At 39.3% G+C, this 24,128-nt stretch overlaps 1 protein-coding gene across 2 annotated transcripts in view; it reads left to right on the top strand.

Annotated features, from left to right (window-relative positions):
- The first annotated feature begins 272 nt into the window (after positions 1 to 272).
- Positions 273 to 24,128, top strand: part of IL6ST (interleukin 6 cytokine family signal transducer) — a 35,672-nt gene continuing 11,816 nt past the window's right edge. For both annotated transcript variants that reach the window (XM_082075492.1, XM_082075493.1), the window contains exons 1-10: positions 273 to 404; positions 6,787 to 6,867; positions 7,974 to 8,285; positions 11,223 to 11,355; positions 12,573 to 12,733; positions 13,078 to 13,229; positions 15,489 to 15,648; positions 20,767 to 20,849; positions 22,008 to 22,227; positions 23,363 to 23,539. In XM_082075492.1, coding sequence (XP_081931618.1) covers positions 6,801 to 6,867; positions 7,974 to 8,285; positions 11,223 to 11,355; positions 12,573 to 12,733; positions 13,078 to 13,229; positions 15,489 to 15,648; positions 20,767 to 20,849; positions 22,008 to 22,227; positions 23,363 to 23,539 — 1,465 coding nt within the window. In that variant the 5' untranslated portion in view covers positions 273 to 404; positions 6,787 to 6,800. The remainder of the gene's footprint in view (positions 405 to 6,786; positions 6,868 to 7,973; positions 8,286 to 11,222; positions 11,356 to 12,572; positions 12,734 to 13,077; positions 13,230 to 15,488; positions 15,649 to 20,766; positions 20,850 to 22,007; positions 22,228 to 23,362; positions 23,540 to 24,128) is intronic.

Below are 24,128 nucleotides of genomic sequence, written 5' to 3' on the forward strand. Positions count from 1 at the left end.
CCCTGAGCTCAAGCCCTGCGGGCGGTGTCTCCCCGAGCGGGGGGTGCCCGGCAGCGCGCGGCGATTGGTGGGAGGGGCCCCGCCCGCGCTCACAGACCGGCCGCCCCGCCCCCCCCGCGCGCGCCCCTCGCGCCCGGGATCCTGGCACGGGTCGGCGCGTTACGGGAAGCTCCGCCCTCCGCCCCCTTTCGGCGACGTCACACGACCGCCGTCCCAATGGCGGCGCGAGCCGCGGAGGGAAGGGCGCCGGCCGGGGGGGAGGGAGCGGGAGCGTGACCGTGACCGGGCGCGGGGCCGCGCGTGCGGGACGGCGGCGCGATGGCGCGGCGGGGCCGGGCCGTTATTTAGGGGCTGTCGGCGGGCGCGCGGCGCTGGTGGCGGCAGCCCCGGTGCTGCAGCGGCAGGTAAGGGCCGGGGAGGCTCGCGGCCGAAGGCGGTTTCCCCTTCTCTTCGGACCCCTCAGCTTCCTCACCGCTTCTGCGCCCGTCGCCCTGAGGGGCGTTCGCCGGCGGGAGCCGCGTTGGGCCGCGCTTTCCCTCCGGGCCGTAACTGCGCTGGCCTGGCCAGGCCGGGCCGTGCGCCGCGGGCGGGGGCGTGGGCGCTCGGCCAAGGCTGACTGGAAGACCGGGGGGAGGACGGCAGCCCTGCGCCACTGGCTTCCGAGCCGATCCGTCGCATTCCCCCCCGGCGGCGGGGGCGTGCGGGGGCGTCCGGCTGCGGCCTGCCCCGCCCGGGGCCCCGCCCGGCCCGGCGGGCTGTGAGGGGGCGCGGAGGCCGCCGCCCGCTCCCGGCAGCGGCGTCTTCCCTGCTCTTGGCCGGCGATGGCTGTTAAAACGCAATATGGCCTCGCCTGGGGTACCGGTGCCGGGGCCTGAGGGGCTGTCAAGGCCCTTTTGCCGGTGTGCGTAGTACCGGTTGCTGGGGGTGTCTCGTCTGCAGCCCTAACCCTGTCTTGGTGCGGTTTTACTGACCTGCTGGCATGGTATGGAGGGTAAGACTGAAGATTATCTGGGGTTTTTTCCTAGTGCAGTGGTTGTTAATACTGACAATCTTAATAAAGGTGCTGTGACCCTCACTGGTCTCCTATTCTTCGGCCTTTTTCAGCTCTCTGATAAGCTTGGCCGTATTACTGGCAGGCATTTTCTTGTTGAAAAGTGTTGCTTTTGTTGCCTTCACCACAAGTGGTCTGTTCTTGTGGCCTGTAGATCAGAAGGTAGCAAACTGCTGGCCTTGAAAGAAAGGCATACTCTGTTTTACATCTGATCCAACCACTGTAGGATTCCCTGATGAATTAGGGAGGAGTGGGTGCAGTGAACAGCCATGGTCATCTGCTGGCTTTGAAGTGCTCCTGTGTTCCAGTCGTCCTCGCAGCAGGTCTCTGACACTCTTCCTAAATAAAAAGAGTGTCATTATTTTTGTCTTGTAGATGATGAAACTGAGGCACAAAGGAAAGCGATCTGCCAAGTATGCTGGCAGTGCAGACAAGAGTAAATCTCAGTCTTGGTTTTCATAGTTGCTTTAGGCTGACTAGGTGACTGCTGGCTGGTGGCTGTTTGTTACTTCTGAGGCATTTCTGAAGGAGAAATATAGTAATAGAACTACATGGAGGTTATAGTTTTGTGATTTGTGATCTGTCCAGTCACTCAGAAGGGGGGACGGAAAGATGGTCCACCACCTGAAGATGTCAGATGTTTTGGGAGTTACTGTCTTTTCTTCCCACCCTCTTTTCCATTATAGAACATTAAATTTTTACTCCTCTTCTTAAATACTGTTACTTTTAGAGGAATAATTATATGCAAAGGGTATCTGTTGGAAGCATGTAAGTTCCAAAGCTGACGAACTGTTAATCTTTGTGTTGGAAATAGGAAAGTAGGAGAGGCTGATGAAAGTTTGAGATTACTTGCTGGAAGTTAAGCACTGAAAATAAATATTTGGATCTTGTTTATGTGTCTAGAAAAGTGACCTCTTCACATAATGCCTATATATCATTTTTTTGTTTAAGAGAAAAAAGATACATGCATATCTCTAAATCTGCACACAAAATGGAGATCCACTGTCTGCCATACCGCATCTCTGGAGGATTAGCACTAGCACAGTTTAGGAAAATAAATAAACTTCTGGGCCGTTTTTTTAGGATGATTCTTGTGTGAGCAAGAACTGTCTAAATTAGAGAAATAGTGTTGATGGTTGTCAGTCTAGAAGGTTTGACTTTGAGATGAGAACACAGAATACTAAGACATTATTTTGTTAAAAAAACACCAAACACTGAAGTATTTCAGAGAAAGTGATCTGCAGTTAAGGAAGATAATAGGAAGAACTGAGTTCTTGCAAGCAAGTATTTGGTACCTCTAATGAGGTATTTCAGCCATTTTAATCTGTGCCCCTGTTTGGGTTTTTTATTCTGAGTGCTATACTAAAACCCCAGAGGTAGGGAGAAGCGTCCTTCTAGAGGCAAAGGAGTGACTAATGTGGACAACTGATTTGTCCATTTGGTGAAAGGGATAGAAATAACATTTGTGTGTAGGTATTTTCAATATGAAAATTAATTTCAGAATATTCTGCACGTATAATGTTATGTAAGATTTTCATGTAATTCTCTTAGAGGTATTTGGGCTTTTTTTGAGTCTCATAAATATTTCCAAGACAGAAGTAAGCTTGGAGGAAGGAAGGAAGCTTGCAGATTAAATACTCCTAGTTAGAAAGCAGTTACAGCTTGAATAACCAAAATTCCTTGAGAATAGTTACAGTTTTTAGATGGGCTTTAACTAGTGCCTGGCTTATTGTGGAACCTCAAGCAGTAGCTGCTGTGTGCAGTTTCACTTCTGTGTACTAGTTTCTTGTTTTATCTTCCTGAGCTATTTGGACTCTTAGTTGGAGATTACCACTAGAGGCTGTAAACTTAGCTCTGAATTTTTTTGAGGAATTTCTGGAAGTCTATTTGTGAACAAACTTTAGGCTTTCAGGGTTGATGAACAATGAGCCTTAATAGACCTAGCACCTTCTTGTGGTGGTCATAGTGTTATTTATACCTCCTGACTTGGAAGTTGGCTTTGCTGGCAAGAATGTATTTTGGCTGTAGTCTCTTAAACTGAAATTGTAATTTGTAGGTCACTTGCACAGTAATTGTCATCTCTCTGAAATGGAGATGTGATGACTATGGCATCATGTGGCATACACCCGAATTCATTTTGAGGTTATTTTCATGGTTTATGAAGAGAGATTAATGTGTAAGGCTTTTCTGTTTTGCTCAGAATAAGTAATTGTATCTGTTTTGCATGAATGCCTGATGTTTCTTAAAAAACTGTGGTCCACAAGTTAGTCATAAAACTCAATGCTGTTGCTACTTTGTACATATGACCCTTGACATTAGGGTCATTACTAGCTTTTCATAGGACACTGCCTGAAGCATAGGCTTAAGGTTCAGGCATAAGGGCTTAGTGCTTTTCTTTCAAAATGGTAGCAGGATGTGAAGAATAATAGAAGTCACGTAAGACTGAGACATTAAATGAGGTGATCTTGTGGCACATGAATTTCATATGTCTGTCTTTACTGAAGTAATCAAAGCATTTTAACAGTGGGTTTTGGTTTTTTGTTGGTTTTTTTTTTTCTCTCTCTTAAGTTCTGTGACTTGAGGACTGTACCAGCAGTAGTTCTGAATTGACTGTGTATTTTGATGGACCTTGATCCCTTGCCAGTTTGGCAGACTTCTAAGGTCAATTTCTTTTTCAGTCTTCCTGTCCTGTTTACTTAGTGTTCCACAACAACTACATAGTATAGATGGAATGTTTATTTGGCTTTAAAAAAAAAAACAAACAACAAAACAAAACAAGCAAACAAACACACACCAACACTGCCCCCCCCCCCCCCGCCCAGGGGGGGGAAAAAAAAAAAAGTAAAAAAAACAACAACCACCAGAAAACCCCCCACACCTGACTAGCTGCTTCAGTGTTAGTTTAGCATCAGGTTGAACTTTCAACTTAGATTTGTAATATGCTACACAAGTTTGTAAAACAGAAGACTGGGCATAAACGCTGAAACTATGGAGTTTTTTGTTGTCCAGACTCACACCTGAATTACAGTAGTTAAAGGTGAAGAGTTGGTGTTTAGCAGCATTTCTTTTGAATGATGATACTATATTTTCAAGTTTTGGTGTAGCTTATATGCAGGGTTTCTGTGCTGTTTGCACCTGAACATCTTCATAAGCTCAGATTTTAAAAAATCACTAGTTTCCCCCGAAATGCTTATTTTGTTAGCTATAAACCTCACTACTTTTTTTTTTTTTTTCCAGCTTTTGTCTAGGCAAGATGGATGGAAGTGCTTAGAGTAACTCTGGTTCTTTCCCCTATAACTTAATTTCAAGTAAGGATCAGTCCTGTAAAAGCCAGAGAGACCAATGTTTTAAGAAACAGCACACATTTCTAATTGCAGTAGCCCCTTCATGGATTTAGGGGTGTGTAGCTTTGATCTTCCTCAAACTGCATTGATCAGCAGAAAGGAGTAAAATACATCAGAATGTCTAAAAACAGATAGATACATGCTAAACGGTAGCATGATTTTGAGACTGTAGTCACAACTGCAGTGCAAAGTAGTAGAGATTTGAACTTCAGCTTCCCGTGTGTAAATTAATCTGCTCAGGACAACTAAAATGTTGTATTCCAAGTCTGTGATTTCTTACAAAAAACATCATACAATTCTGTATTATTGTTTACATCTGTTGAGTCAGTTATTGCCTTTTAAATGTTGGCTTTTATGTTCCTTCATGCCTTCATGTGCTCCACAGTTTTTTTTAATTAACCTGAGCAATACTTAGTATGACTTAACATGATTTTAATACTAGCAGTTTTTGAATAGTTTTGTGAAAATATTGTTTAACCTGAAATAAATCATTACCTAAAGGAAAACCAATAACCTGGTAATTATGTAATGCTTAGCTTAGCTGACACTGCCTTTATTCTATTGCGGCACCAGATGTGATACCAAATGGAAGATAAATGCTACTTTGAACATTGTTTAAAAACTTTCCTTTGTGCTTTTTTACATCTGTTTCACTCTTTCCTCTTCATTATGGAATCTGCTTGTGCTGTTGTTCTGCAGCTTTTGGCAATTAGCAGGGAAGTGGACCTGCTGCATCTTTCCACCTAGTTTGTAGTTGCCCTCAGGGTTCTCATGAGCTTCAGATGTTCTGCAGCTCAATTGTTCACCTTAAATAGCTTTAAATGAATCTTGATAAAATAACAAATCTTAGGGTCTGTCCTGAGTAGAGCACAACAAACTTTTGGCAGCAAGCAGTATTTCTGATAAGTGTTAATAAGTTGACTAAAATAGATTTCTATGTGCTAGTTTTGTTCAGTATCTGGAGGCCTAAATCAAAAGAGAATATACTTCTGAGTTTAGTTGTATTCACCATATGAAGTTACTAAAATTTGTGAAATTAATTTGAATTTTAAAATGCAGAAAGTCATGGGTAGGTAGGAACCTGATGTTTCAGATATTGGAAGACTTTTCATCCATAAGAAGCAAAAATCAGTTGTTTCCGTTATCTTGCTGTGTGCTTGCATTAGGTATCTAAAGATGCATTACACGTAAACTGTATGAGGGTTTTCATACCCAACCCACTGAAAGTACTTGAATGTAACATAGAAAAAAATAATAACTTTTTGATTCAACTCCATACAACTACAATCTTATTATACATAAGTCTTGTTATTTCTTTTTTTTAAAAAATGTCTAATTACAAATAAAAATGCTTGTTAACATAGTTATCAAGTCTTCTAATCAGTCATGTTTCTAGTATAAAGTTTTTGTATAGGAAATTTTGGTGGGTTTTCGGTAATGAACTCACAAGTATAGATGCAAATACAGATACCACTGAGTGATTCTGATGGCTATTATTTTAACCCTAACTGAAACACATCTACATTGGTGAGCACTACAAACACGCTGTTGTAAAGGTTTGAGATTGGTTTTCATTTAGTGCTGCTTTCTTATTCTTATGAATACAGACTTTCTTTATGTTACAGTGATTTAGTAAAGCAAAAGGAGTATTTCCTGTCATAAATTGCTGTTTCTCTTCTGTCTAGTAATAGTTAATGTAGATTTTAAGTTTTCCTTTCTAAGGAATACTGTGGAATTCCTTGATACTCCTTAGTGAGTTGCCATTTATAGGGATAAAACTCAGAATACCAGTTTCCAAAGAAGTTTTGTCAGATCAGTGAAAGTAAGAGGCTTCGCAAACTCCCTTGTAAAGCTTTGAAGAATTACTTAATATTTTTTAATAGCAGTCAGTGATTCTTGATAGGGAGGTGTTGTGCTTTGTAATTCTTGAATGAATTTTAAGTCACTTGTGAATGAGGTGCTTGGTTTTGTGGTGACTTGTTCTGGACCTTGTGCAAAGTATTTGTCAATATGGTAACCATGTTCTGTTTTAAACCCTGAGTCACAGTGTTATGCCCTATATTCTATCTGAACCTCCCACAGAAGTACCAGTTAAGTTTGTTTCCATATATGACACAAAAGCCTTATGCTGATGCCTTTCTTAAATTTCTAACTAAAAAGACTTTAAACTGCATCTGTTGTCTCAAGTAGACATTGGATTTTGTTATAGCAGTGAGTAAAATGGAAACAATATGCCCTTTCTTTTTCTAAAGTGTTGAGATACTAACTCTTTTGGGAAAGTAAATGTGCATACCTAAGAAATTGTCATTGTCAAATCCGGACTTGTATTTGATCTATGATCTAAAGAGGAGAGTAATAGTTTAATTTAAAAAAATAAAATCTCTGTTGCAGGAATCCTGTGCAGCATGTTTCCTGTGTGGAACCGGGTGGTCCATGGCTTATATCTGCTCTTGAGTATTTGTTCTCTTGAAGGTAAGACGAGACTTGTAGAACTTTAATTGCTTGAAGTATATACTTGATTTTTGTCTAGACACTTGTTGAGTGAGGACAGAAAGCAAGTTCTATTAGGGTAGAGAGACCTAGTTTATGCTCTTAATACTATGGCAAAACAATGCATAGTAAACCAATATGCATTTCTGCCTCTCTTAATTTCTCATCTGTCTACAGAGATAGTGAAGAGCGACTTCAGTCAGTGGAAGGTTGCTTTGCTTCCACTGACATCACTGCAGCAGGTTACTTCAGCAAACTGAAGTTTGATTTCACATAAGCCAAATGGTATCTAAATGAATACCTGTCTTTTTCAGACTAAATGCTGTTAAAGCAATAAGCTTCTACTGAACTAGTGTAGTAGGCTCTATGATCAGGTTAGAGCTGTGGACCACTTCTACGGTGTAGCAACTGATCATCATAAAGGTGTTTAGTATGGCTGATTCAAGGCAGTACTTCAGTCATTTATATGATCTTTAAAACTTGGCATTTTTCTCTTTAGGTGCCTCTGTAGCAATAGTCAGCATTTTATTCCTGTTCCTTTGTAAAAGAGCACTATCAAATGTGCAGAGTTCTTTGTAATTCCCAAATACACTTATCATATACACACTGAAGTTTTGAAACAGACAGCTTGAGTATTTAGCTGTTTAAATGCAATTCTTCTAAAACTCATCCACCAGAAAAAAGGTGCACACTTATCCCAATTTTTTCTTGTTAACTTTTTCAACAGAAAATAACTTTTTAAATGCAGGAGTAACTTCAAGCATATTACTGTACTCCCTGAAAACATACTAAACATTCAGTCCCTGACTCTTCTCTCTCTAAAGGCCCCTGTTTATTAGTAGAGCTTTTCTTGCGTGGTAAAATGCTTTTGTAAAGGCTAGGGTTTAAAACTACACTGGTTTTCCCCTTAAATCTGTTTGGTGGTCCACTAATGAATTTTGGTTTTACAACACTCAAGTAACTAATTCAGTTCCTGCTTATACACATGTAGTATTTTTAACGTTACACTAGTGTTATATATGCAATATTGATTATGGAATGCTCTATAGTTTTTAATAAAGATGCCATTCTTGTTTGTTTGTTTTCAGTTTCAGGTGGACTTGTACAGTCATGTGGTCACATCATCCCAGAGTCTCCTGTATTGGCCATTGGTTCCAATTTCACAGCATTATGCATTTTGAATGAGAGTTGTCTTGACTTTGGCAATATCTATGCCAGTCAAATTATCTGGAAAGTTAAAAATAGAGTGGTACCTAAAGAACAGTATCGTGAAATAAACAGAACAGTTTCAAGTGTCACATTCAATGATACTTCTTCACTAGCTACTCCTCTGACATGCAACATTTTAGCAGATGGACAGATTGAGCAGAACATTTATGGAATTACAGTTACAATAGGCTGTAAGTACCATTTTTCTTGCTTTTTGTTCCGGTCTTAAGAAAGTTGCTCATCATAAACAGGGAAGAGAATGCAAACAATAGAAAGTGTGCACATTTTGAGATTATTTTTCTTCCCTCAGTTCCTGGATAATTGTATAAAAATGTTGTCAAATTCCATGCTGTCAAAGCTGGTAAATATGGACAGAATAAAGTTTTCTAAAAAATAGAAAAAACTGTGGAGTATTTCAGTGTTGAAAAAGGAAAAAAACAGAAAAACATTGAAGAAGGAAAAATTAAATTACAGAAAGATGTGAATTTAACTGAAATAGATCCTGGGAAATAAACTAACTTCTTGCTTCTGTTCCAGTGTTCAAAGAAATACAATAAGGTCATATGTCCTGCTTTCATAATAACACTATAGTATTAATGGACTGGGAAATATTTAGTCCATCTGTATCACTAAAGCTAGCCTGAACTGCCTGAAGGATGGAACATACTGTTTGTATTACTTTACCTGTATATGTAAGAAAGTAGCTTTAACAATAAATTTTCCTCGTTCAAGCACGATAGCACTTGCATAGTTGAGAAAGTGCTCTTTGAGAAAAGACTGAGGTCTTGAGAATCACAGATTCATTTTAGTTGGAAGAGACCCTGGGGATCATTGAGTCCAACTGTAACCTAATCTAAATGCCTTTTAAACATCTCCAGGGATGGTGACCCTACCACTTCCCTGAGCAGCCTGTTCCAATGCCTGACAACCCTTTCCGTGAAGAATTTTTTCCTAATATCCAAACTAAACCTCCCCTGGCAGAATTTGAGGCCATTTCCCCTTGTCCTGTCACTTGCTACTTGAGAGAAGAGACCAACACCCTCCATGTTACAACCTCTTTTTAGGTAATTGTAGACAGCAATAAGGTCTCCTCTCAGCCTCCTTTTCTCAAGGCTGAACAGCCACAGTTACCTTAATCGCTTCTCATCAGACTTGGGCTCCAGGCCCCTCGCCAGCTTTGCTGCCCTCCTCTGCACTCTCTCCAGCACCTCAATGTCTTTCTTTCAGTGAGGGGCCCAAAACTGAACACAGCACCCAGTACTGTGATACTATCACTTCTCTAGTCCTGCTGGCCACACTATTCCTGATACAAGCCAGGATGCTGTTGGCCTTCTTGGCCACTGGGGCACACTGTTGGCTCATGTTCAGCCACTGTCAATCAACACCCCCAGATCCCTCTCTGCCAGGCAGCTTTCCAGCCGCTCTTCCCCGAGCCTGTAGTGCTGCCTGGGTTTGTTGTGACCCAAGTACAGGACCCAGAACTTGGTCTTGTTGAACCTCATACAATTGGCCTCAGCCCAATGATTCAATGGGTCCAGATCCCTCTGTATGGCCTTCCTACCCTCCCACAGATCAACATTCCCACCCAGCTTGGTGTTATCTGTAAACTAATGGCACACTCAATTCCCTCATCCAGGTCATTGGTAAAGAGACTAAATAGAACTGGCCCCAATACTGAGCCCTGGGGAACACCACTTGTGTCTGGCCGCCAACTGGATCTGGTTCCGTTCACTACAACTCTGTGCCCAGCCATCCAGCCAGTTCTTTATCCATTGCAGAGCATACCCATCCAGGCCATGAGCTGCAGCTTCTCCAGGAGAATGCTGTGGGATACGGTGTCAAAGTCTAAGTACACAACATCTGCTGAAGTCTAAGTACACAACATCTACAGCTTTTCACTCATCTACTCGATAGGTCACCTTGTCATAGAAGGAGATTAGGTTGGTCAAACAGGATCAAAAATAACATGAATAACCAGACATACTACTTTTTAATTGGTGGACCATTTATAAAATAAGTAAGTGTTCAAGTGTCCTTAGTATTGGGGTATGAATGGCTACTTAATTTCGGTGCCTCCTAGTGTTAGTAAAAAGTATGGCAGTTGTTGCATGGTCTATAGAAACAGCTGGCCTGACTTCACAATCTAAACTAATGTGGTTTCTAGCATGAGTTACAAAATGCTTTCACAGAACAACAGTGTTCTCTAGTTCAACTTCTGAGGAGTAAATTCCTTACCAGAAAAGATGTGACAGGCAAAGCATATGGAAGGGTGAGGACAGATAAAATATTTTGAGGGATGATAAACTGGATGACAGTACAGATAACATTCTGCAGTTGTAACATTCTGCGTTTGTATTTAAAGCTACTGTATTTCCATACTGTCAATTAAAATCTGTAAACAATGAGAAAAACAACAAGTTTGAGAAGAATACACCTGTTCAAGAGCAAATCTATAGGGTTCATAGGGTAGTTCTGTAGAAAATAGCATTCTGTCTGAAAGGAGATAAGATTCTTCAAGTATATTATCCTCTTGTAAATAGTGATATTCTAAAAGCTAGAAACATACTCTTTGTATGCTGTGATTTGAATTTGTGTGGAGAAAAAATAGTTCAGCTGCACTCTGAAAGTTTTGTATGTACAACTAAAGTGCATTGATGAAGATCCCGTATGTTTCCTGTAGGTGGCTGCAGCTAAAGCATCCTTCTTCCATAGTTTAGGTGGTAGTGAACAGACCTATCACGATTTCCTTAGAGCTCAGGTTATTGGCAAAGTCAGCGTGTGCCAGTCCAGCTGTCATGCTCACCAACATTTTTTTCTGTGTGAATTAAAATAGATTTAGACAAGAGATGGTTGATACCAGATTTTCTACCTCAAAGAATGAGACATTTGTGCTGTTCCTTGCTGTCAGGTGCTTATTTCTTATACAGCCTACTGTTCCTCGACACAGCCGATTAAGCCACTTCTGTTGCTGGATGGTATCCAGCACTTTTTGCCCCATCTTGTGTAAATAAATCTGACTATAAATGCTTCTGTTACTCACTGATATTGCTCTAATGAGACACTTAGCATGACTGTTACTGGATTGAAATGTGCATATAGATTAATTATTGTTAACCTTTTCTGTACAGTGCCACCAGAGAAGCCCACAAACTTAAGTTGCATTGTGCATCAGTTGTCAAAACTCACATATCCTATGACTTGTACCTGGAACCCTGGAAGGCATACGTTCCTGGACACACACTTTAGGTTGAAATACAGATGGTAAGTAGTACTCTGTAGAATATCTGAATAGTTTTGAAGAAAAATTACAGAATAAGCCAAACTTCCTTTAACTTCCTTGATACTTTGGAAGAGTTCTTAACTGAAATCCAGTTTTCTGAAGTTTCTTTCTCTTTTGCGGGGAAGAGTTAAAGGAGTTGGCATGTAAAGTAATTCTAAGTCAGACTTGACATTTTCTTGCTTCTCTTGGTTTGGAGTAACAGCTATCTCATACTTTTCCATTCTTCAGTTACATGATTAGTGTGGCTTGAGTACAAAAATCTAATCATTAGGTGGCTGCACTCATATTATGTATTTTAGGTTTTTCTGTGGTGACTATTCTGTCCCATTCTATACAAGTAGAAGGTCCCTTCCAATCCAAACCATTCTATGATTCTAAGTAAGGAAACCAGCATGTAATGACTGGATTTTGTAGAGGTATTATCCGCTCTTTACTCCTAAGAACTCAGAGTGATATTTGTCCATGACTAACCCTAACATGGAAGCTTCAGCAAAGCTATTTCTCCTGTGAAAGCAAATTAACTTCAGTTTTCAAACTCTTCAGATGGCCCCTTGTAGTTTAAAATTGAGTGAACAGAATTGTTTCTCTGCTCTGGAAACAAAAAAGATTGCCTACAACTTTCCATCTACCACATTTAGCTAAAGTGTTTTGGTAACAAGTGTAGTGGAAAGTATGGATAGATATCAAACTTCAATTCTTTGCAAATCTGATCCCCTTAGAACTATGTGCTGTTAGTGTAGCAGAAGACAGTGAACAGAAATGATTATATGGTGCAGGTGTAACACTGTACTCTTGAAGAGAAGGCAGGTAATACTGTATACTATTCTAATGCATGAATATGTTGCTAAGTACTAGCCATATTGTCTTTGATTAAATGTATAAATTCTTGATCTTTATTTTTTAAGCTAAGTCAGCTTTTTATACAACTTGATAATTACAATACTGTGTGTTTTGCTTTTGAAGATACATGATTTGAAGTCAAGAGATTTTATTCTAGTCTCTGTTCTAATGAAATTGTGCATTTGTGGCTGAACAAGCCATTTTAATCTCTTCACCTTTTCTCCCCGCCCCTCTGATTACAAAGATAATGGCAAAGAGAAAACATGCAAGCTAAACTGATTTATCACTCTGATCTACTTGAACAGATTCTCTGAAGCAAATCAAACTTACTGCTTGTTTTTCCTTCTCTTTTATTTAGGCCACAAGAGAACTTTCCTGACTGTATACCAAAAGATGTAAACAATTCTTGTACCGTTACTGATGTTCAATTCTTTGTTAACCTGGAGGTCTGGGTAGAAGCAGAAAATGCTCTTGGGCAGGCTGAATCTGATCCTCTTGTTCTTGATCCCATTGAGATTGGTAACTATATGGCTCTTAATAAAGCTTTAGCAGGCTGTAACTGCCACTTCTGTGCATATTGCTGAATTAGTATGTTAATGTTTATTCAGTATAAAAATTAACACTGCCAAAATATTGTTGACTGTAATTTGAATTGTGCTGGACAAAGGTTGGGAAGGTGAGAGATTTGATCACAGTCTACATAGCAAGTTCTTGTTGAGTGGTCTGCTTTAGCAACTAGTGTGAAGTAGCAGTCATTCGATCTTGTGAAAGACTCTGCCCGTGGTGTTACAGCACCACTGCTGAACCAACTGCTAGAGGCATGATAAAATACAGCTATTGAGTTAACTCTAACTCTCTTCTAGTTAAACCTCTGTCTCCACACAACCTATCAGTTGACTCAGGAATATTACCTACTGTTCTGAAGCTTTCCTGGGAGAATCGGATTTCACCACCTGTGATGAACCTGAAGTTTAATATTCGCTACAAGATCTTTGGTGACACAAACTGGATGCAGGTAACACTACTAGTGTCCCTCATCACTCTTCTACTGTAACCCAGGCATTTGTGAAACTACAGAAGAAGTTCTTTCACTGCTGCAGTTCAGAGGATTAATTTCATTATCCTTAGGCCTCTCAAGGTAGTTTGTCTGGCCTATTCATGAAGGCTGTCATCTGGGGCCGGGGGTGGAAATTGGCACAATACAGAGTACAGTGACCTTATCTTTTCTTTGTGAACTTGTCTGCTGTCCTCTGTGGACTTCTCTGTTGTCCTCCCCATCGTGTTGCAGTATGTTTGTTTTCAATTTCTGTTCTGTACAAGCAACATCTAGAACATTCATGACCTTTCATCTTCACCCTGGTCATCCCCCTGTACTTGTGGCTGGTGAGGCCACACCTTGAATGTTGTGTTCAGTTTTGCGCCTTTCACTACAAGAAAGACCCTGAGGTGCTGAAGAGAGTTCAGAGAAGTACAACAAAGCAGGTGAAGGATATGTAGCGCAAGTGTTACGTGGAGCGGCTGAGGGAGCTAGGGTTGTTTAGTCTGGAAAAAAGGAGGCTGAGGGGAGACCCGTCGTTCTCTACAAGTACCTAAAAGGATGTTATAGTATGGATGCCATTGGTCTCTTTTCCCAGGTAACAAGCAGTAGGACAAGAGGAAATGGCCTGAAGTTGCACCAGGAGAGGTTTAGATTGGATATTGGGAAAAATTTCTTCATGGAAAGGGTTGTCAGGCATTGGAACAGGCTGCCCAGGGAAGTGGAGTCACCATCCCTGGGGGTGTTTAAAAGATGTGCAGGCGTTGTGCTGAGGGTCGTGGTTTTGTGGTGGACTTGACAGTGTTAGGTTAACAGTTGGACTCAAAGGTCTTTCCCAACCTAAATGATTCTGTGATGCTATACAGTATGGTTGTCCTGCATACAAGCCTTAAGCCTGATGCAATCAAGGAACTCAGAAACAAGTAAGGAATATACCTCACCTGCAGTGCACTATAATATGTTCATGTCATCAAGACTTGTGTGGCCTGTTTTCTGCATCAGTCTACAGACATATCTTCCATAGCTTCTCAGTTTTGCCTTTCTTTAACCGTTGTTTCAGAGCAGCAGTATTCCAGAAGCACTCTTTTCATCAAGATCTTCCCATCTTTTGTTTCAGTATAGAGGCCCAGAACTATTCTGAATTTCCTTACTTGTTGAAAGGAAGACTGCTTCTGACTTTCCAAAGTATTGTGTTTGAAGCATGTAGCATAACACAGCTGCTTGTGACTAATGCATTATATTTATTTGGAGGAAATTTTCAAGCTTTAGATAAATTAATTATTAATGTCACCCTTATTGATATTTTAAAGAGTACTGTTCTGCACAGCTTGTTCAGCAACCCCAGGATCTCTTGGTACATTGTCCTATTCAGGCCTTTTACCTTGGCTTGACCACTTAACTTGATCACAAGTCCATTGAAATAGTAACTTTTAAAACAACTAAGCTTGCTTAGCTATGGTAAAATTCGACTGCTTTGGCAATTCTTTGCACTCAGGATTAACCTGAGTGTCATGCATGTGTGTTTAATTTACAGTCTTTCCTTGTGCAGGGTTGCTTACTTTAAAAAACCCTTAATTGCAAATGGAATAATGTGATGGAATCAGTGTGTATATGTGTGTACCTACATATATCTATTATCTACATCACACATTGTTACTCTACGTATTCAGTAAAAATATTTTCTGGCATTCAGTTCCTAATCCAAGATATAGGAAAGAATTTATGGAAATAGAGTCATTTTTAGCAAAAGTATAAAGTACTCTAAAACTATTTCTAACTGTTCTGTATCAGTGGAAGCAATGATCCTGGATTCTCCAGCTTCTAGCACGGGTATTTTGCAATCAGTAATCAAGCAGTTGACCTAGTGAAGTTCTGAAACATGAGGCAGGATATAACAGATCAATAAGCAGAAGAGTTATATGGGAAGACAAGGTAGACATAAATTAATAAAAAATAATACAAAAATAAACCAGAATGTGAGATTGCTCTGAGATAGCTGCTTCCCTATTCTAGTGTATGTATTGTATTATACCTGGTAAGTACACACAAGTATAACTGATCCCTTATCAAGCCGTGGTTGAGAATTGAAGCTTTTGAAAATAAGAGGGGAGAAAAACTGCATCATTTGGTTTTGGTGTGTATGCAGTAGGGAGCCCTCTTGGACAGGAGCTGTAGTAGCACAGAACTCAACTTTACAATTTTTGATCACTGCCTCTAAAATCTTACTTCCATTCACAGGTTCCTCCTGAAGATATAGATTCACCAAGAACTTCATTCAGTGTTCAGGGGCTCAAACCCTACACAAAGTATGTCTTCTCAGTTCGTTGCATGAAGGAAGATGGAGTGGGCTACTGGAGTGACTGGAGTGAAGAGAAAACTGGGGTCACCACTGAAGAGAGTAAGTACAATATGAATGCAGGTCACTGATTTTCAAAATGTGTGGATGCACAGCAGTTGGACAGCAGTCAGTTGAAATTCTGTATCCGTGCTTGAGCTGTTTGGAATATACTCTCTCCTGAGTTACTTTTAGTACTGACAAACTTCACCTGTGCATTCCAAGGAGGATGAGAATAGTCTAGAGCTCCTCCCTGAAAACACCTACAACAGGAGATGGGGAAGAAAAGCTTGATTCGCAGAAGTTTATTCTGAAACATTTATGCTTTATGCTTGTTTGGGCTGTTTTTTGGGTGGGGAGTGTTTATTTGCGGGTTTTTTGTTTTTTGTTTTTTTTTTTTTTCTTTTGGTCTGAAGGTTATCCTGTGTAACAGAAGCCATTCTGCATGTGTGGAGGTTTACAACTCGGTGTTTAGGAGACCATTAGATAAAGTCATGGGTGAACAAGCATCAATAAGCGTGAAACACGTTTTTGGCCATATAGCGTACATAGACTTCTTCACAAACTTACTAAAGCAATGATATGAAATAGTGTGCATATGAGAAGTGTAGCTTTTTATGCACCAGAGCACCTAAATAAAACACTCCGCTTTACTCTTTTCCCAAGGTATTCTGCATCTACAACACATTCTTGCTTGCAAGAGTCACTTAGAGCTGCCTCTACACTGTCTTGTACCCACTTGTTTACAATATTTTATGCACAGTAATGAAGAGTCTTGCTTCTCATCATTGCTATGGTTGTCACTCTGGGAGGCATAAGATAGAGAATGCCATATATAAAGCATTGGCTTTAAGCAAGATTGAGCCTGTGTGGAAAATGGTTTTATTTCGGCTATATTTATTCACAAAAATCACCTTTTCCTTAAAATTTCCCTTCTTGATGTCATGATCTTTGGAGCTGTCATCTTGTGGATCTGGTCTTGCAGTATCCTCTCCCTTTGCAGTAGAGATGAACACTAAATTGCTGTTCTCATGATTTAACAAGAAAAACTTCTTGCCAGCATTGGCTTTTTGGGGACAGTATTTGAATCATGTTTAATGTCGCTCAAAAGGACTTTGCAAGCAGGATATATACAATTCCAAAGTATAAACTGATTGCTACTGAAGATACACAAAAGATAGCAAACCACTAGGTTAAGCTTTAAGTTCACAGCCTTGGAAAAAAAATTGTGTAAGAGCCTCAGCCTTCTCTGCTTTGTGAAACAAATCCTAAGAGTTGCAATGTTGCTGCTGTGCATCAAATCTGTTCACAGTACAACCAGCTCATCAACTTGGTGAGCCTTTCAGCTCCTCCTTATGCTCCAGTCAGCTGAACTGTGTGTACTGCGCATGTGCTGCATTGCTCTGGATTCTCATATTCCTTCAGGGTAGTGGCACTGAGACTGTTACTGCACTCAGTGTCTTCTGCTAACATTTGTGTGCACTGCATTCACACACAGAATCACAGAGTGTTAGGGATTGGAAGGGACCTCAAAAGATCAGCTAGTCCAATCCGCAGCATGTTTTTTAACTTCAGTGGTTGCTTTCAGTTCCTCACAAACACATGCAGTGTTTGAAATGTACTGTGGCATTAAAGTAACTACAACTCACTGTTACAAATTTCATATACTTTGGAGCTCATGGAAGTCATTGCAGTATTTCCCCACTAGAGAGGTTCTCCTGCAAGTTAGTTCTTAGGTACAGAGACTGTGCCTTCTGTTTCTGAGTTCTGCTTGTACTGTTAGTTGAGCATGTTTAGCATTTTCTGTTACTGATTTTTTTTTTTTAATTTTGTTTGTCAGTTTTATTTTGTAGCATTTCATGACTTAGCAGTTGTTGCAGCAACTGTAAACTCATACAAAATAGAGTTACACAACAATAACTGAGCAGTAATTACTGGAACACTGCCATTAAAATCACACCCATGCGTTTGTTACAGTATGAAAAACCTGTTCTGAAATAATGGATTCTTACATTTTCTGCTAATGGAACAAAAATGCATGCAGTGTATATACAAACACAACCTAGACCTACGTATTTTGCCATTTAATTTGCTCTCCAAATAAAAGCCCAAGGCTTTGTTGTATAACTTAACCTTTCTGTGGTCTATTTTTCTTTTATCATCCATCTCAATAGCCCACCTAGGCTGAACTGGAACTAATTTAACATCTTTAATAGATGGTCGAGAGGTGCTAACTGTTACCTTCTTGAATCTGAACCTCTCTTGGTGTCAGAACACCCTACATTAGGCTCTTGCGTCTTGCTGAAGGTAAAATGAATTAATTTCAGTGTGCAGTAAGCTGTTGAGGAATACCTGTTTCATTAGTTGTGATACACTGCAAATGCAAATACAGTCTTTTCTGCTGGTAAACCAGCATTTTAGCCAATTGTTGTAGCTACCCTTCCTAATGATAACAGGATAGTGATACTTTTTCTGCATTGCTTGCTAATCAGTTAGCATTTTTTGCTCTTGTAGCAAAAAGTTGACAGTAATATAATTTCCTTTTGACTTTGCTTATGGACAACTTCAGATATATGGTCACGTCTTGCACGTTCCTAGGTACACTTGCAAATATTTAGGATAGTAGGATAACTTAACAACAGTTGCCTGTTGCAAAGATTTAACGAAACAAGCAGACACTGGACACTTACTTATGCCATGATTATTGCCTTCAAACAAATAGTGGAACTGATTTTTAGGTGTTGTGCTTTGTCTAAGACTATGTTAGAACTATATCACAGGAGATTCCACATCTTCATGCCTTCTGCATTCAAAAGATTTGGTGTTTGTCTCCGTAGCAAGCTACCAAGATACAGGTGTTATTTACCCCTACTGTGTTCAGGAAGGCATACTTCTATATTTCAGTGTTGTTTCGTCCAAGTGTTTTGTTTCCAAGTCCTAAGTACTGCAACTATCAAGTGAAGTTTCAACAGAATCCTTAAATGCAGAGGCACAAATGTACAGTCACCATGCTGAAGAGTAATGCAAACATTCTGACCACTTTGGAATCTTTTGTCGATTGCTTTACTACCTAATCCTTACCAGGAAACATCTACTTTTTATGTCCAAATAGTGGCTGTAACCAAGGGTCTTCATATTCAGCAGAGCACATATACTGCATAGCTGTGTATAATTACAATTATGTGCTCTATAATTTCTGAGGATTCTAGAATTAATAAATCACTCTCAAAGGGATTTTATTTTAAAAGCTTATTTGGTTTCCTTCTGAATCATCTGCAACACCAGCATTGGGAATCACTTGCTAATTTCTGACTTTGAAGATAATTAAACAATGTGGAGATTTTATGTCTTGTTTTTCTGGGAACTTGGTTATTATCAGTTAGAAACTCTTCCAATTCTAGGTTTGTGAGGAGTGAAACTACTTTAGCTTGGTCCTGTTTCCATTTCATTTCTACTTTGATAGCTTGCAAGATTGGCTTTGCTTCTGGCCAGTACTGATCCTACCCACATATGGAGCCAGTGGATGGACATTCTGTTCGTGTGCCTGATACTCACTAGGAAATATATTCTTCCCTCCAAGGACTACAGATACTTTGTGATACCTGTTTAGCTTCTGTGTCATCCTGATTGATATTTTTTTGTTTTATGTGTTTTAGCCTTTCGTACTTGCATTCTTTCTGGTCTCCTTTCTGTAATATTCTGTCTGCTCCTTAGTGCCTTTCAAGGTGATGAAAGCAGTCTATTTTGTGCAGCATTTCAGTGCAAGCCTTTAAACAGAGTTAAACCAATACAGGTTTTGTTGTCAAAACACTGCTTTGTGCTTGGATCTTAAATGCACAGTATCAGAAATCCTTCCTTATTTATCCTAAGTGAGTTCCCAGTAATGAATTTTGACTGAATTCACATGTCATTGTATATTGGAGAAGAAAAAGATTGTACACCCTACTCGTTTAAACAAAATGAAATTTACCTGTACATTATGACATTGCTTCAGCTCTATGGCAAACTTACTTTCTCTGTGGGATAAATTGTAAAATATTCTTCCAATATTCTAGTAATTTCAGCTCCTCATGACAGTATGGGTTTTGTTTTCTCCGGTTCCTCTCTCAAGCTGAGTAATGAGGATTTCAGGAATACCTGCCTATTTAGACTGCCTCAGAACAAAGGTGCTATGGTAGGAAATGAACGTAAAGCAGGTCATACTGCATTAAAGATCTGTATTAGGTAAGATGTATATTTGCTTCTGTTTTGTGTGAATCAAATCAGGGTACACAAATGAGATTGAGTGAGCTGCCTTTGCCTCAATTCCCAGTTTTCCTTCCCTCCTGATGTAAAACATAGGAGACAAGATGAACACTGTAGACTGGATACTATTTTTTGGAGGTAAAACAGGCAAAACCTTATAATGATTAGTATAAAAAATGCAATAAAAGGACTCCTAGAGAAAACAGAATCTATCAAGTTTAAAAATGCAAATGCATTTTAAGATCATCTCTCTATTATGGCTAAGGTCCTCATAAAAGGATTGCCACTTTTCATTACTTTATGCACTGTAGTAGTGATTCATTCTGCTTTGAAATGAAATTTTTGGTGAAAATACCACTTGAATTTTTTACAGTACTGATGCCAGAAAGTATTATAGTATAGTACAAAAGTACTGCAGTCTGTTACCCTGAGTAAAGGATACAGGAAGCTTGGGGGATTCAAGTGGGAGAAATTTGCCTCTTAATTCATTTTGCTGCACTTTCCTTTTTGGTTGACTTGATGTTGAGGAGTAGGGAGCGTGTTGTGGCTACAGACCGTAGCACTGTTTTGAAGTATAGGGATGTGCAGGACTGTGCTTCTGGACACAGGTTTCATGGTGTGTGTTTGTTCATGCCTCACTCAGAACTGTCCTCTTCAGCCCATTTTTTGCAGATGCTCAGCATGGTGACTCTCAGTTATTTTGATACTGTGCACTTAGAGCAGAACTGGTGTTTTGCTCATCCTTTCGGGAAATCTTTCCGTGCAGGTGTTACACTTAATACACCAAGCGTTATTTTCTTTGAGGAACAAGGGAAACACTTTTTATGTGCTTTATTTAAAAAAAAAAAAAAAAGAAGTAAGTATCTAATGATAGTCGAAGGTTGAATTCCAACAGATAAAAATATACCTACTATTAAGCATTTTTTCTTTCATCAGAACCATCTAAAGGACCAGCCATATGGAGGATCATTGAAACATCTCACTCACCAGTTTCCTGGACTGTGCATCTGATGTGGAAGGTAAAGCAACATGATAAACTGCAGGAATTGAGTATTTTTCTAAAAACATGAGCTTCTAAGTGGCAAAACTTACCTCAGCAAACTTGAGTAGATAGCTGGGATTCTACAGGTTTTATTGATATGAGAAGCGACTTTAATATTCTTATTATAATAATTAGTTACAAAAAATTAAAAGTTCAGATTTAAAGGCCATCAGTTATCTGAGACACATCTGTTATCTGGAGTATACAGAATCCACTGTCAGATTTCCTGTCCTTTAGCAAGTCTATTGAATTGGAAACTTTGACTTATGCCTTCTACTGTATCGTAAAACTTATGTAACACTTTCTGGACATGGATACTCCAGCTGCAAAACCCATTAGGTCTAGAGACATTCCAGAGCCCAGGCTTACCAAGTGAAGCACTGCATGTTTGCATGCAGTAGGCTGCTATGTCTAGTTGGCTGATTATTCTGAAGCTGAGAAAGTGAATGCAATTATGGTCAGTTCACATCTCCTGCTTTTTTGGTGTGAACTTTGTGAACACACTTGGTCTACCTGTCTGTTTATTATTATTTTTCCCTGTTATTGTGTGGCTTGTGTGAAGTTACCTATCTATGGATATGGCATCATTTTCTGATGTAACTCATATGCCACATGCAACTTCTGACATTATTTAGCTTAGAACTGAAAAACTGGTGCTACCCTACAGTTTCAACACTTTTCTTTTGAATTATCTGAAAACTGGTAGTGTTATACAGAAACATAATATTTTTCTGTGTTATTAGATAACACAGAAGCAAGTATTCTTCCATGTATAATAAAACTACTCAGACTGTTCTGCATTCAAGTTCAACACAGCTTAACACTTTTATGTTGTTGTCATGTAAAGTCACATAAAATGCAGGTTCTATCAACACGTTCGGCAATCTTTACAGAATAGCTTTTATTAAATGGCTAGGCAGGATTGTGAGGCAAGAAAAAGAGGATTTAAGCGAAAAATAGTTCTGGAAGTTACTGCTTTACAGAAATGAATGCGGGTTATTTGCACTTTCCTTAAATATGCAGTTATTTTATCTATGTAATTGCCTTGCTTTTAGATTTTTCAATTAAGCATCGAAGACAAAGGTTAAGTCACATTTGTTCTGTATCAATATAATCAAAAATTTGTTTCTAACAGGCATTGGAACCATTTGAAGCCAATGGAATAATCTTGTACTATGAAGTGACTGTCAGAGCTAAATCACCTCTCTCCAGTCCACCAGACAAATACAACGTTAGTACCACAAACCTTACATTAAAGATGCCAAATGGAACATATGAAGTGACTGTGATTGCCCATAACAGAGCCGGGGCATCCCCTCCATCAGTTTTACTTATCCCAGCAAGTAATTCAAAAGGTTAGTGGCCTAGTAAGGTCTCTTTCAAATGCATCTGCATGGCTTTTGTTAAAATAAACCTTCGGTGTTGTAAAACAATACCTTTTACAGAGAATCATAGAATTGTTTTGGTTGGAAAAGACCTTTACGTGGAGACATAACTGAAGTAGTGTTGAGTGTATCTACAGCCTTACTCTGTGTAATTATGCTATGATATAGAATGTGCAATTTGTGTACTCACAGGTTCATTTGAAGCTATGTGTGCTGTTTTGCTGTTCTTTTTGATCCTTAGAGCTACTGTGCACTATATTCCCTATTGGTTCTTTTCTTTGCATAGCAGGCATTTTTGTTTACTTAAAAAAAAAAAAAATCAAAGAATTAGGGAAGCAAGCATACTCCATGTATATATCATCTCATCATGGTTCTTCCTTCTGCTTTCTGATACCCCACTATCCCTTCCTTTATATCACAGTCTTACTTTCCCACATATTCAGTAATTGTGTGGTTGCTTTGTCTTCTGCTTCCACTGTATCCCTGCTGCTCATGTTCCTTTTTATCATGTCCTTTGCATTGCAGCAGTAGTTAACTACAGGCTGGTTTCTCCTTATTTCCAGCTTCCTCTTAGACAGTCTAAACACTACCAAGACAGGAAGCAAGAAATAAGTATACAGACAGATTTCTGCTCTTAGTGTAAACACCAAGGGAGAGCCACAGGTTCTAAAACTATTAGATAAACTAATTAAGGGTATGTTTCAAACAGAATAGCACTGCAGCCAGAAGTACTTGGTACTTGAGTGTCTTGGTGTATGAGTGTCATGATTAGAATGGGAATTTAAAAGTGGCTCAAGATCTGATTTCTCTCTGAAATAGATCCTTTCTTTTGGAAGAAATACTGTCTATTTACTCAGTAATGAGGCAACTTATTGTGTTTGAGAACAGAGTAACTGAGTCTAATTTCCAGTTTTTTAAATAGCCTAACACTGTTTATTTTGAATCTCTGATGCAAAGATTCAGAGTAAGCTTCAAAATTTACTTAGGTTCTGTCAAATTGTCACCATTACAATAACCCAAAAGTATGTACATTTGACAAAATAGCCATTACTGTGAATATCCAGTGGAAGAATATTTATCACTCTTCTGTTTTCTTTCATCACAGCTCCTGTGAAGAATGTTAGAACAATACCTAAAGATGGCAAGTTGTGGGTACGGTGGACTGCTCCTAACAATTATGTTCTTAAATATGTGATCGAGTGGTGCCTGGTGTCCAACAGCGCAGATTGCATCATAGAATGGCAGAACGAACCAGGAAACATTCAAGGAACATACTTAAAAGGTATTTAGCTCATAAGCCTAAAAATACTTTATAGAAGACTCCAAAAACCTAGTAAGTATCCTTGAAGTGAGGAATATCATCATGCTGAATAGCATTTTGTTTTAGGATAGGAACCTGGGATAATGCTGAGGTCTTATCTTAGTTTATCATGACTGTGCAAGTATCTGTACATTTTTGTCAAATATCAAATTGTATCTAATCTTGCATTTTGAAATTTGTATTAAGTAGCAGCAAAGGTTTTATCTGCATTTTGGTTTTAGTCCTCTCATTCTTGGAAACCACTAAAATAGTGAAAAGGCTGAGTTCCTTCAAAATCAAATTCTTTCATCCATCCTTCAAACAATGAAACTTGATCAGCTTTATAGTTTTTTCAGATTATGATCAGCAGCTCAGATCAGTTTTGGGGTTAAGTGCTGCAGACAGATGAAGGCTTTTATTTAAAATAAATTAGAAAAATACCAGACTTCTATTATATCTGTTTATTTAATTTAATATTTGAATGCAAACCATTATATTGTTCTTTTAGTTGATATTTTGGAACAGTAGATCAATGAGCTCTAGAAGAAAAGTCAGCTGCATTAGGTACAAG

Source organism: Streptopelia decaocto, assembly GCF_964273445.1.
Source record: "Streptopelia decaocto genome assembly, chromosome: Z".
In the NCBI taxonomy this organism is placed as follows: domain Eukaryota; kingdom Metazoa; phylum Chordata; class Aves; order Columbiformes; family Columbidae; genus Streptopelia; species Streptopelia decaocto.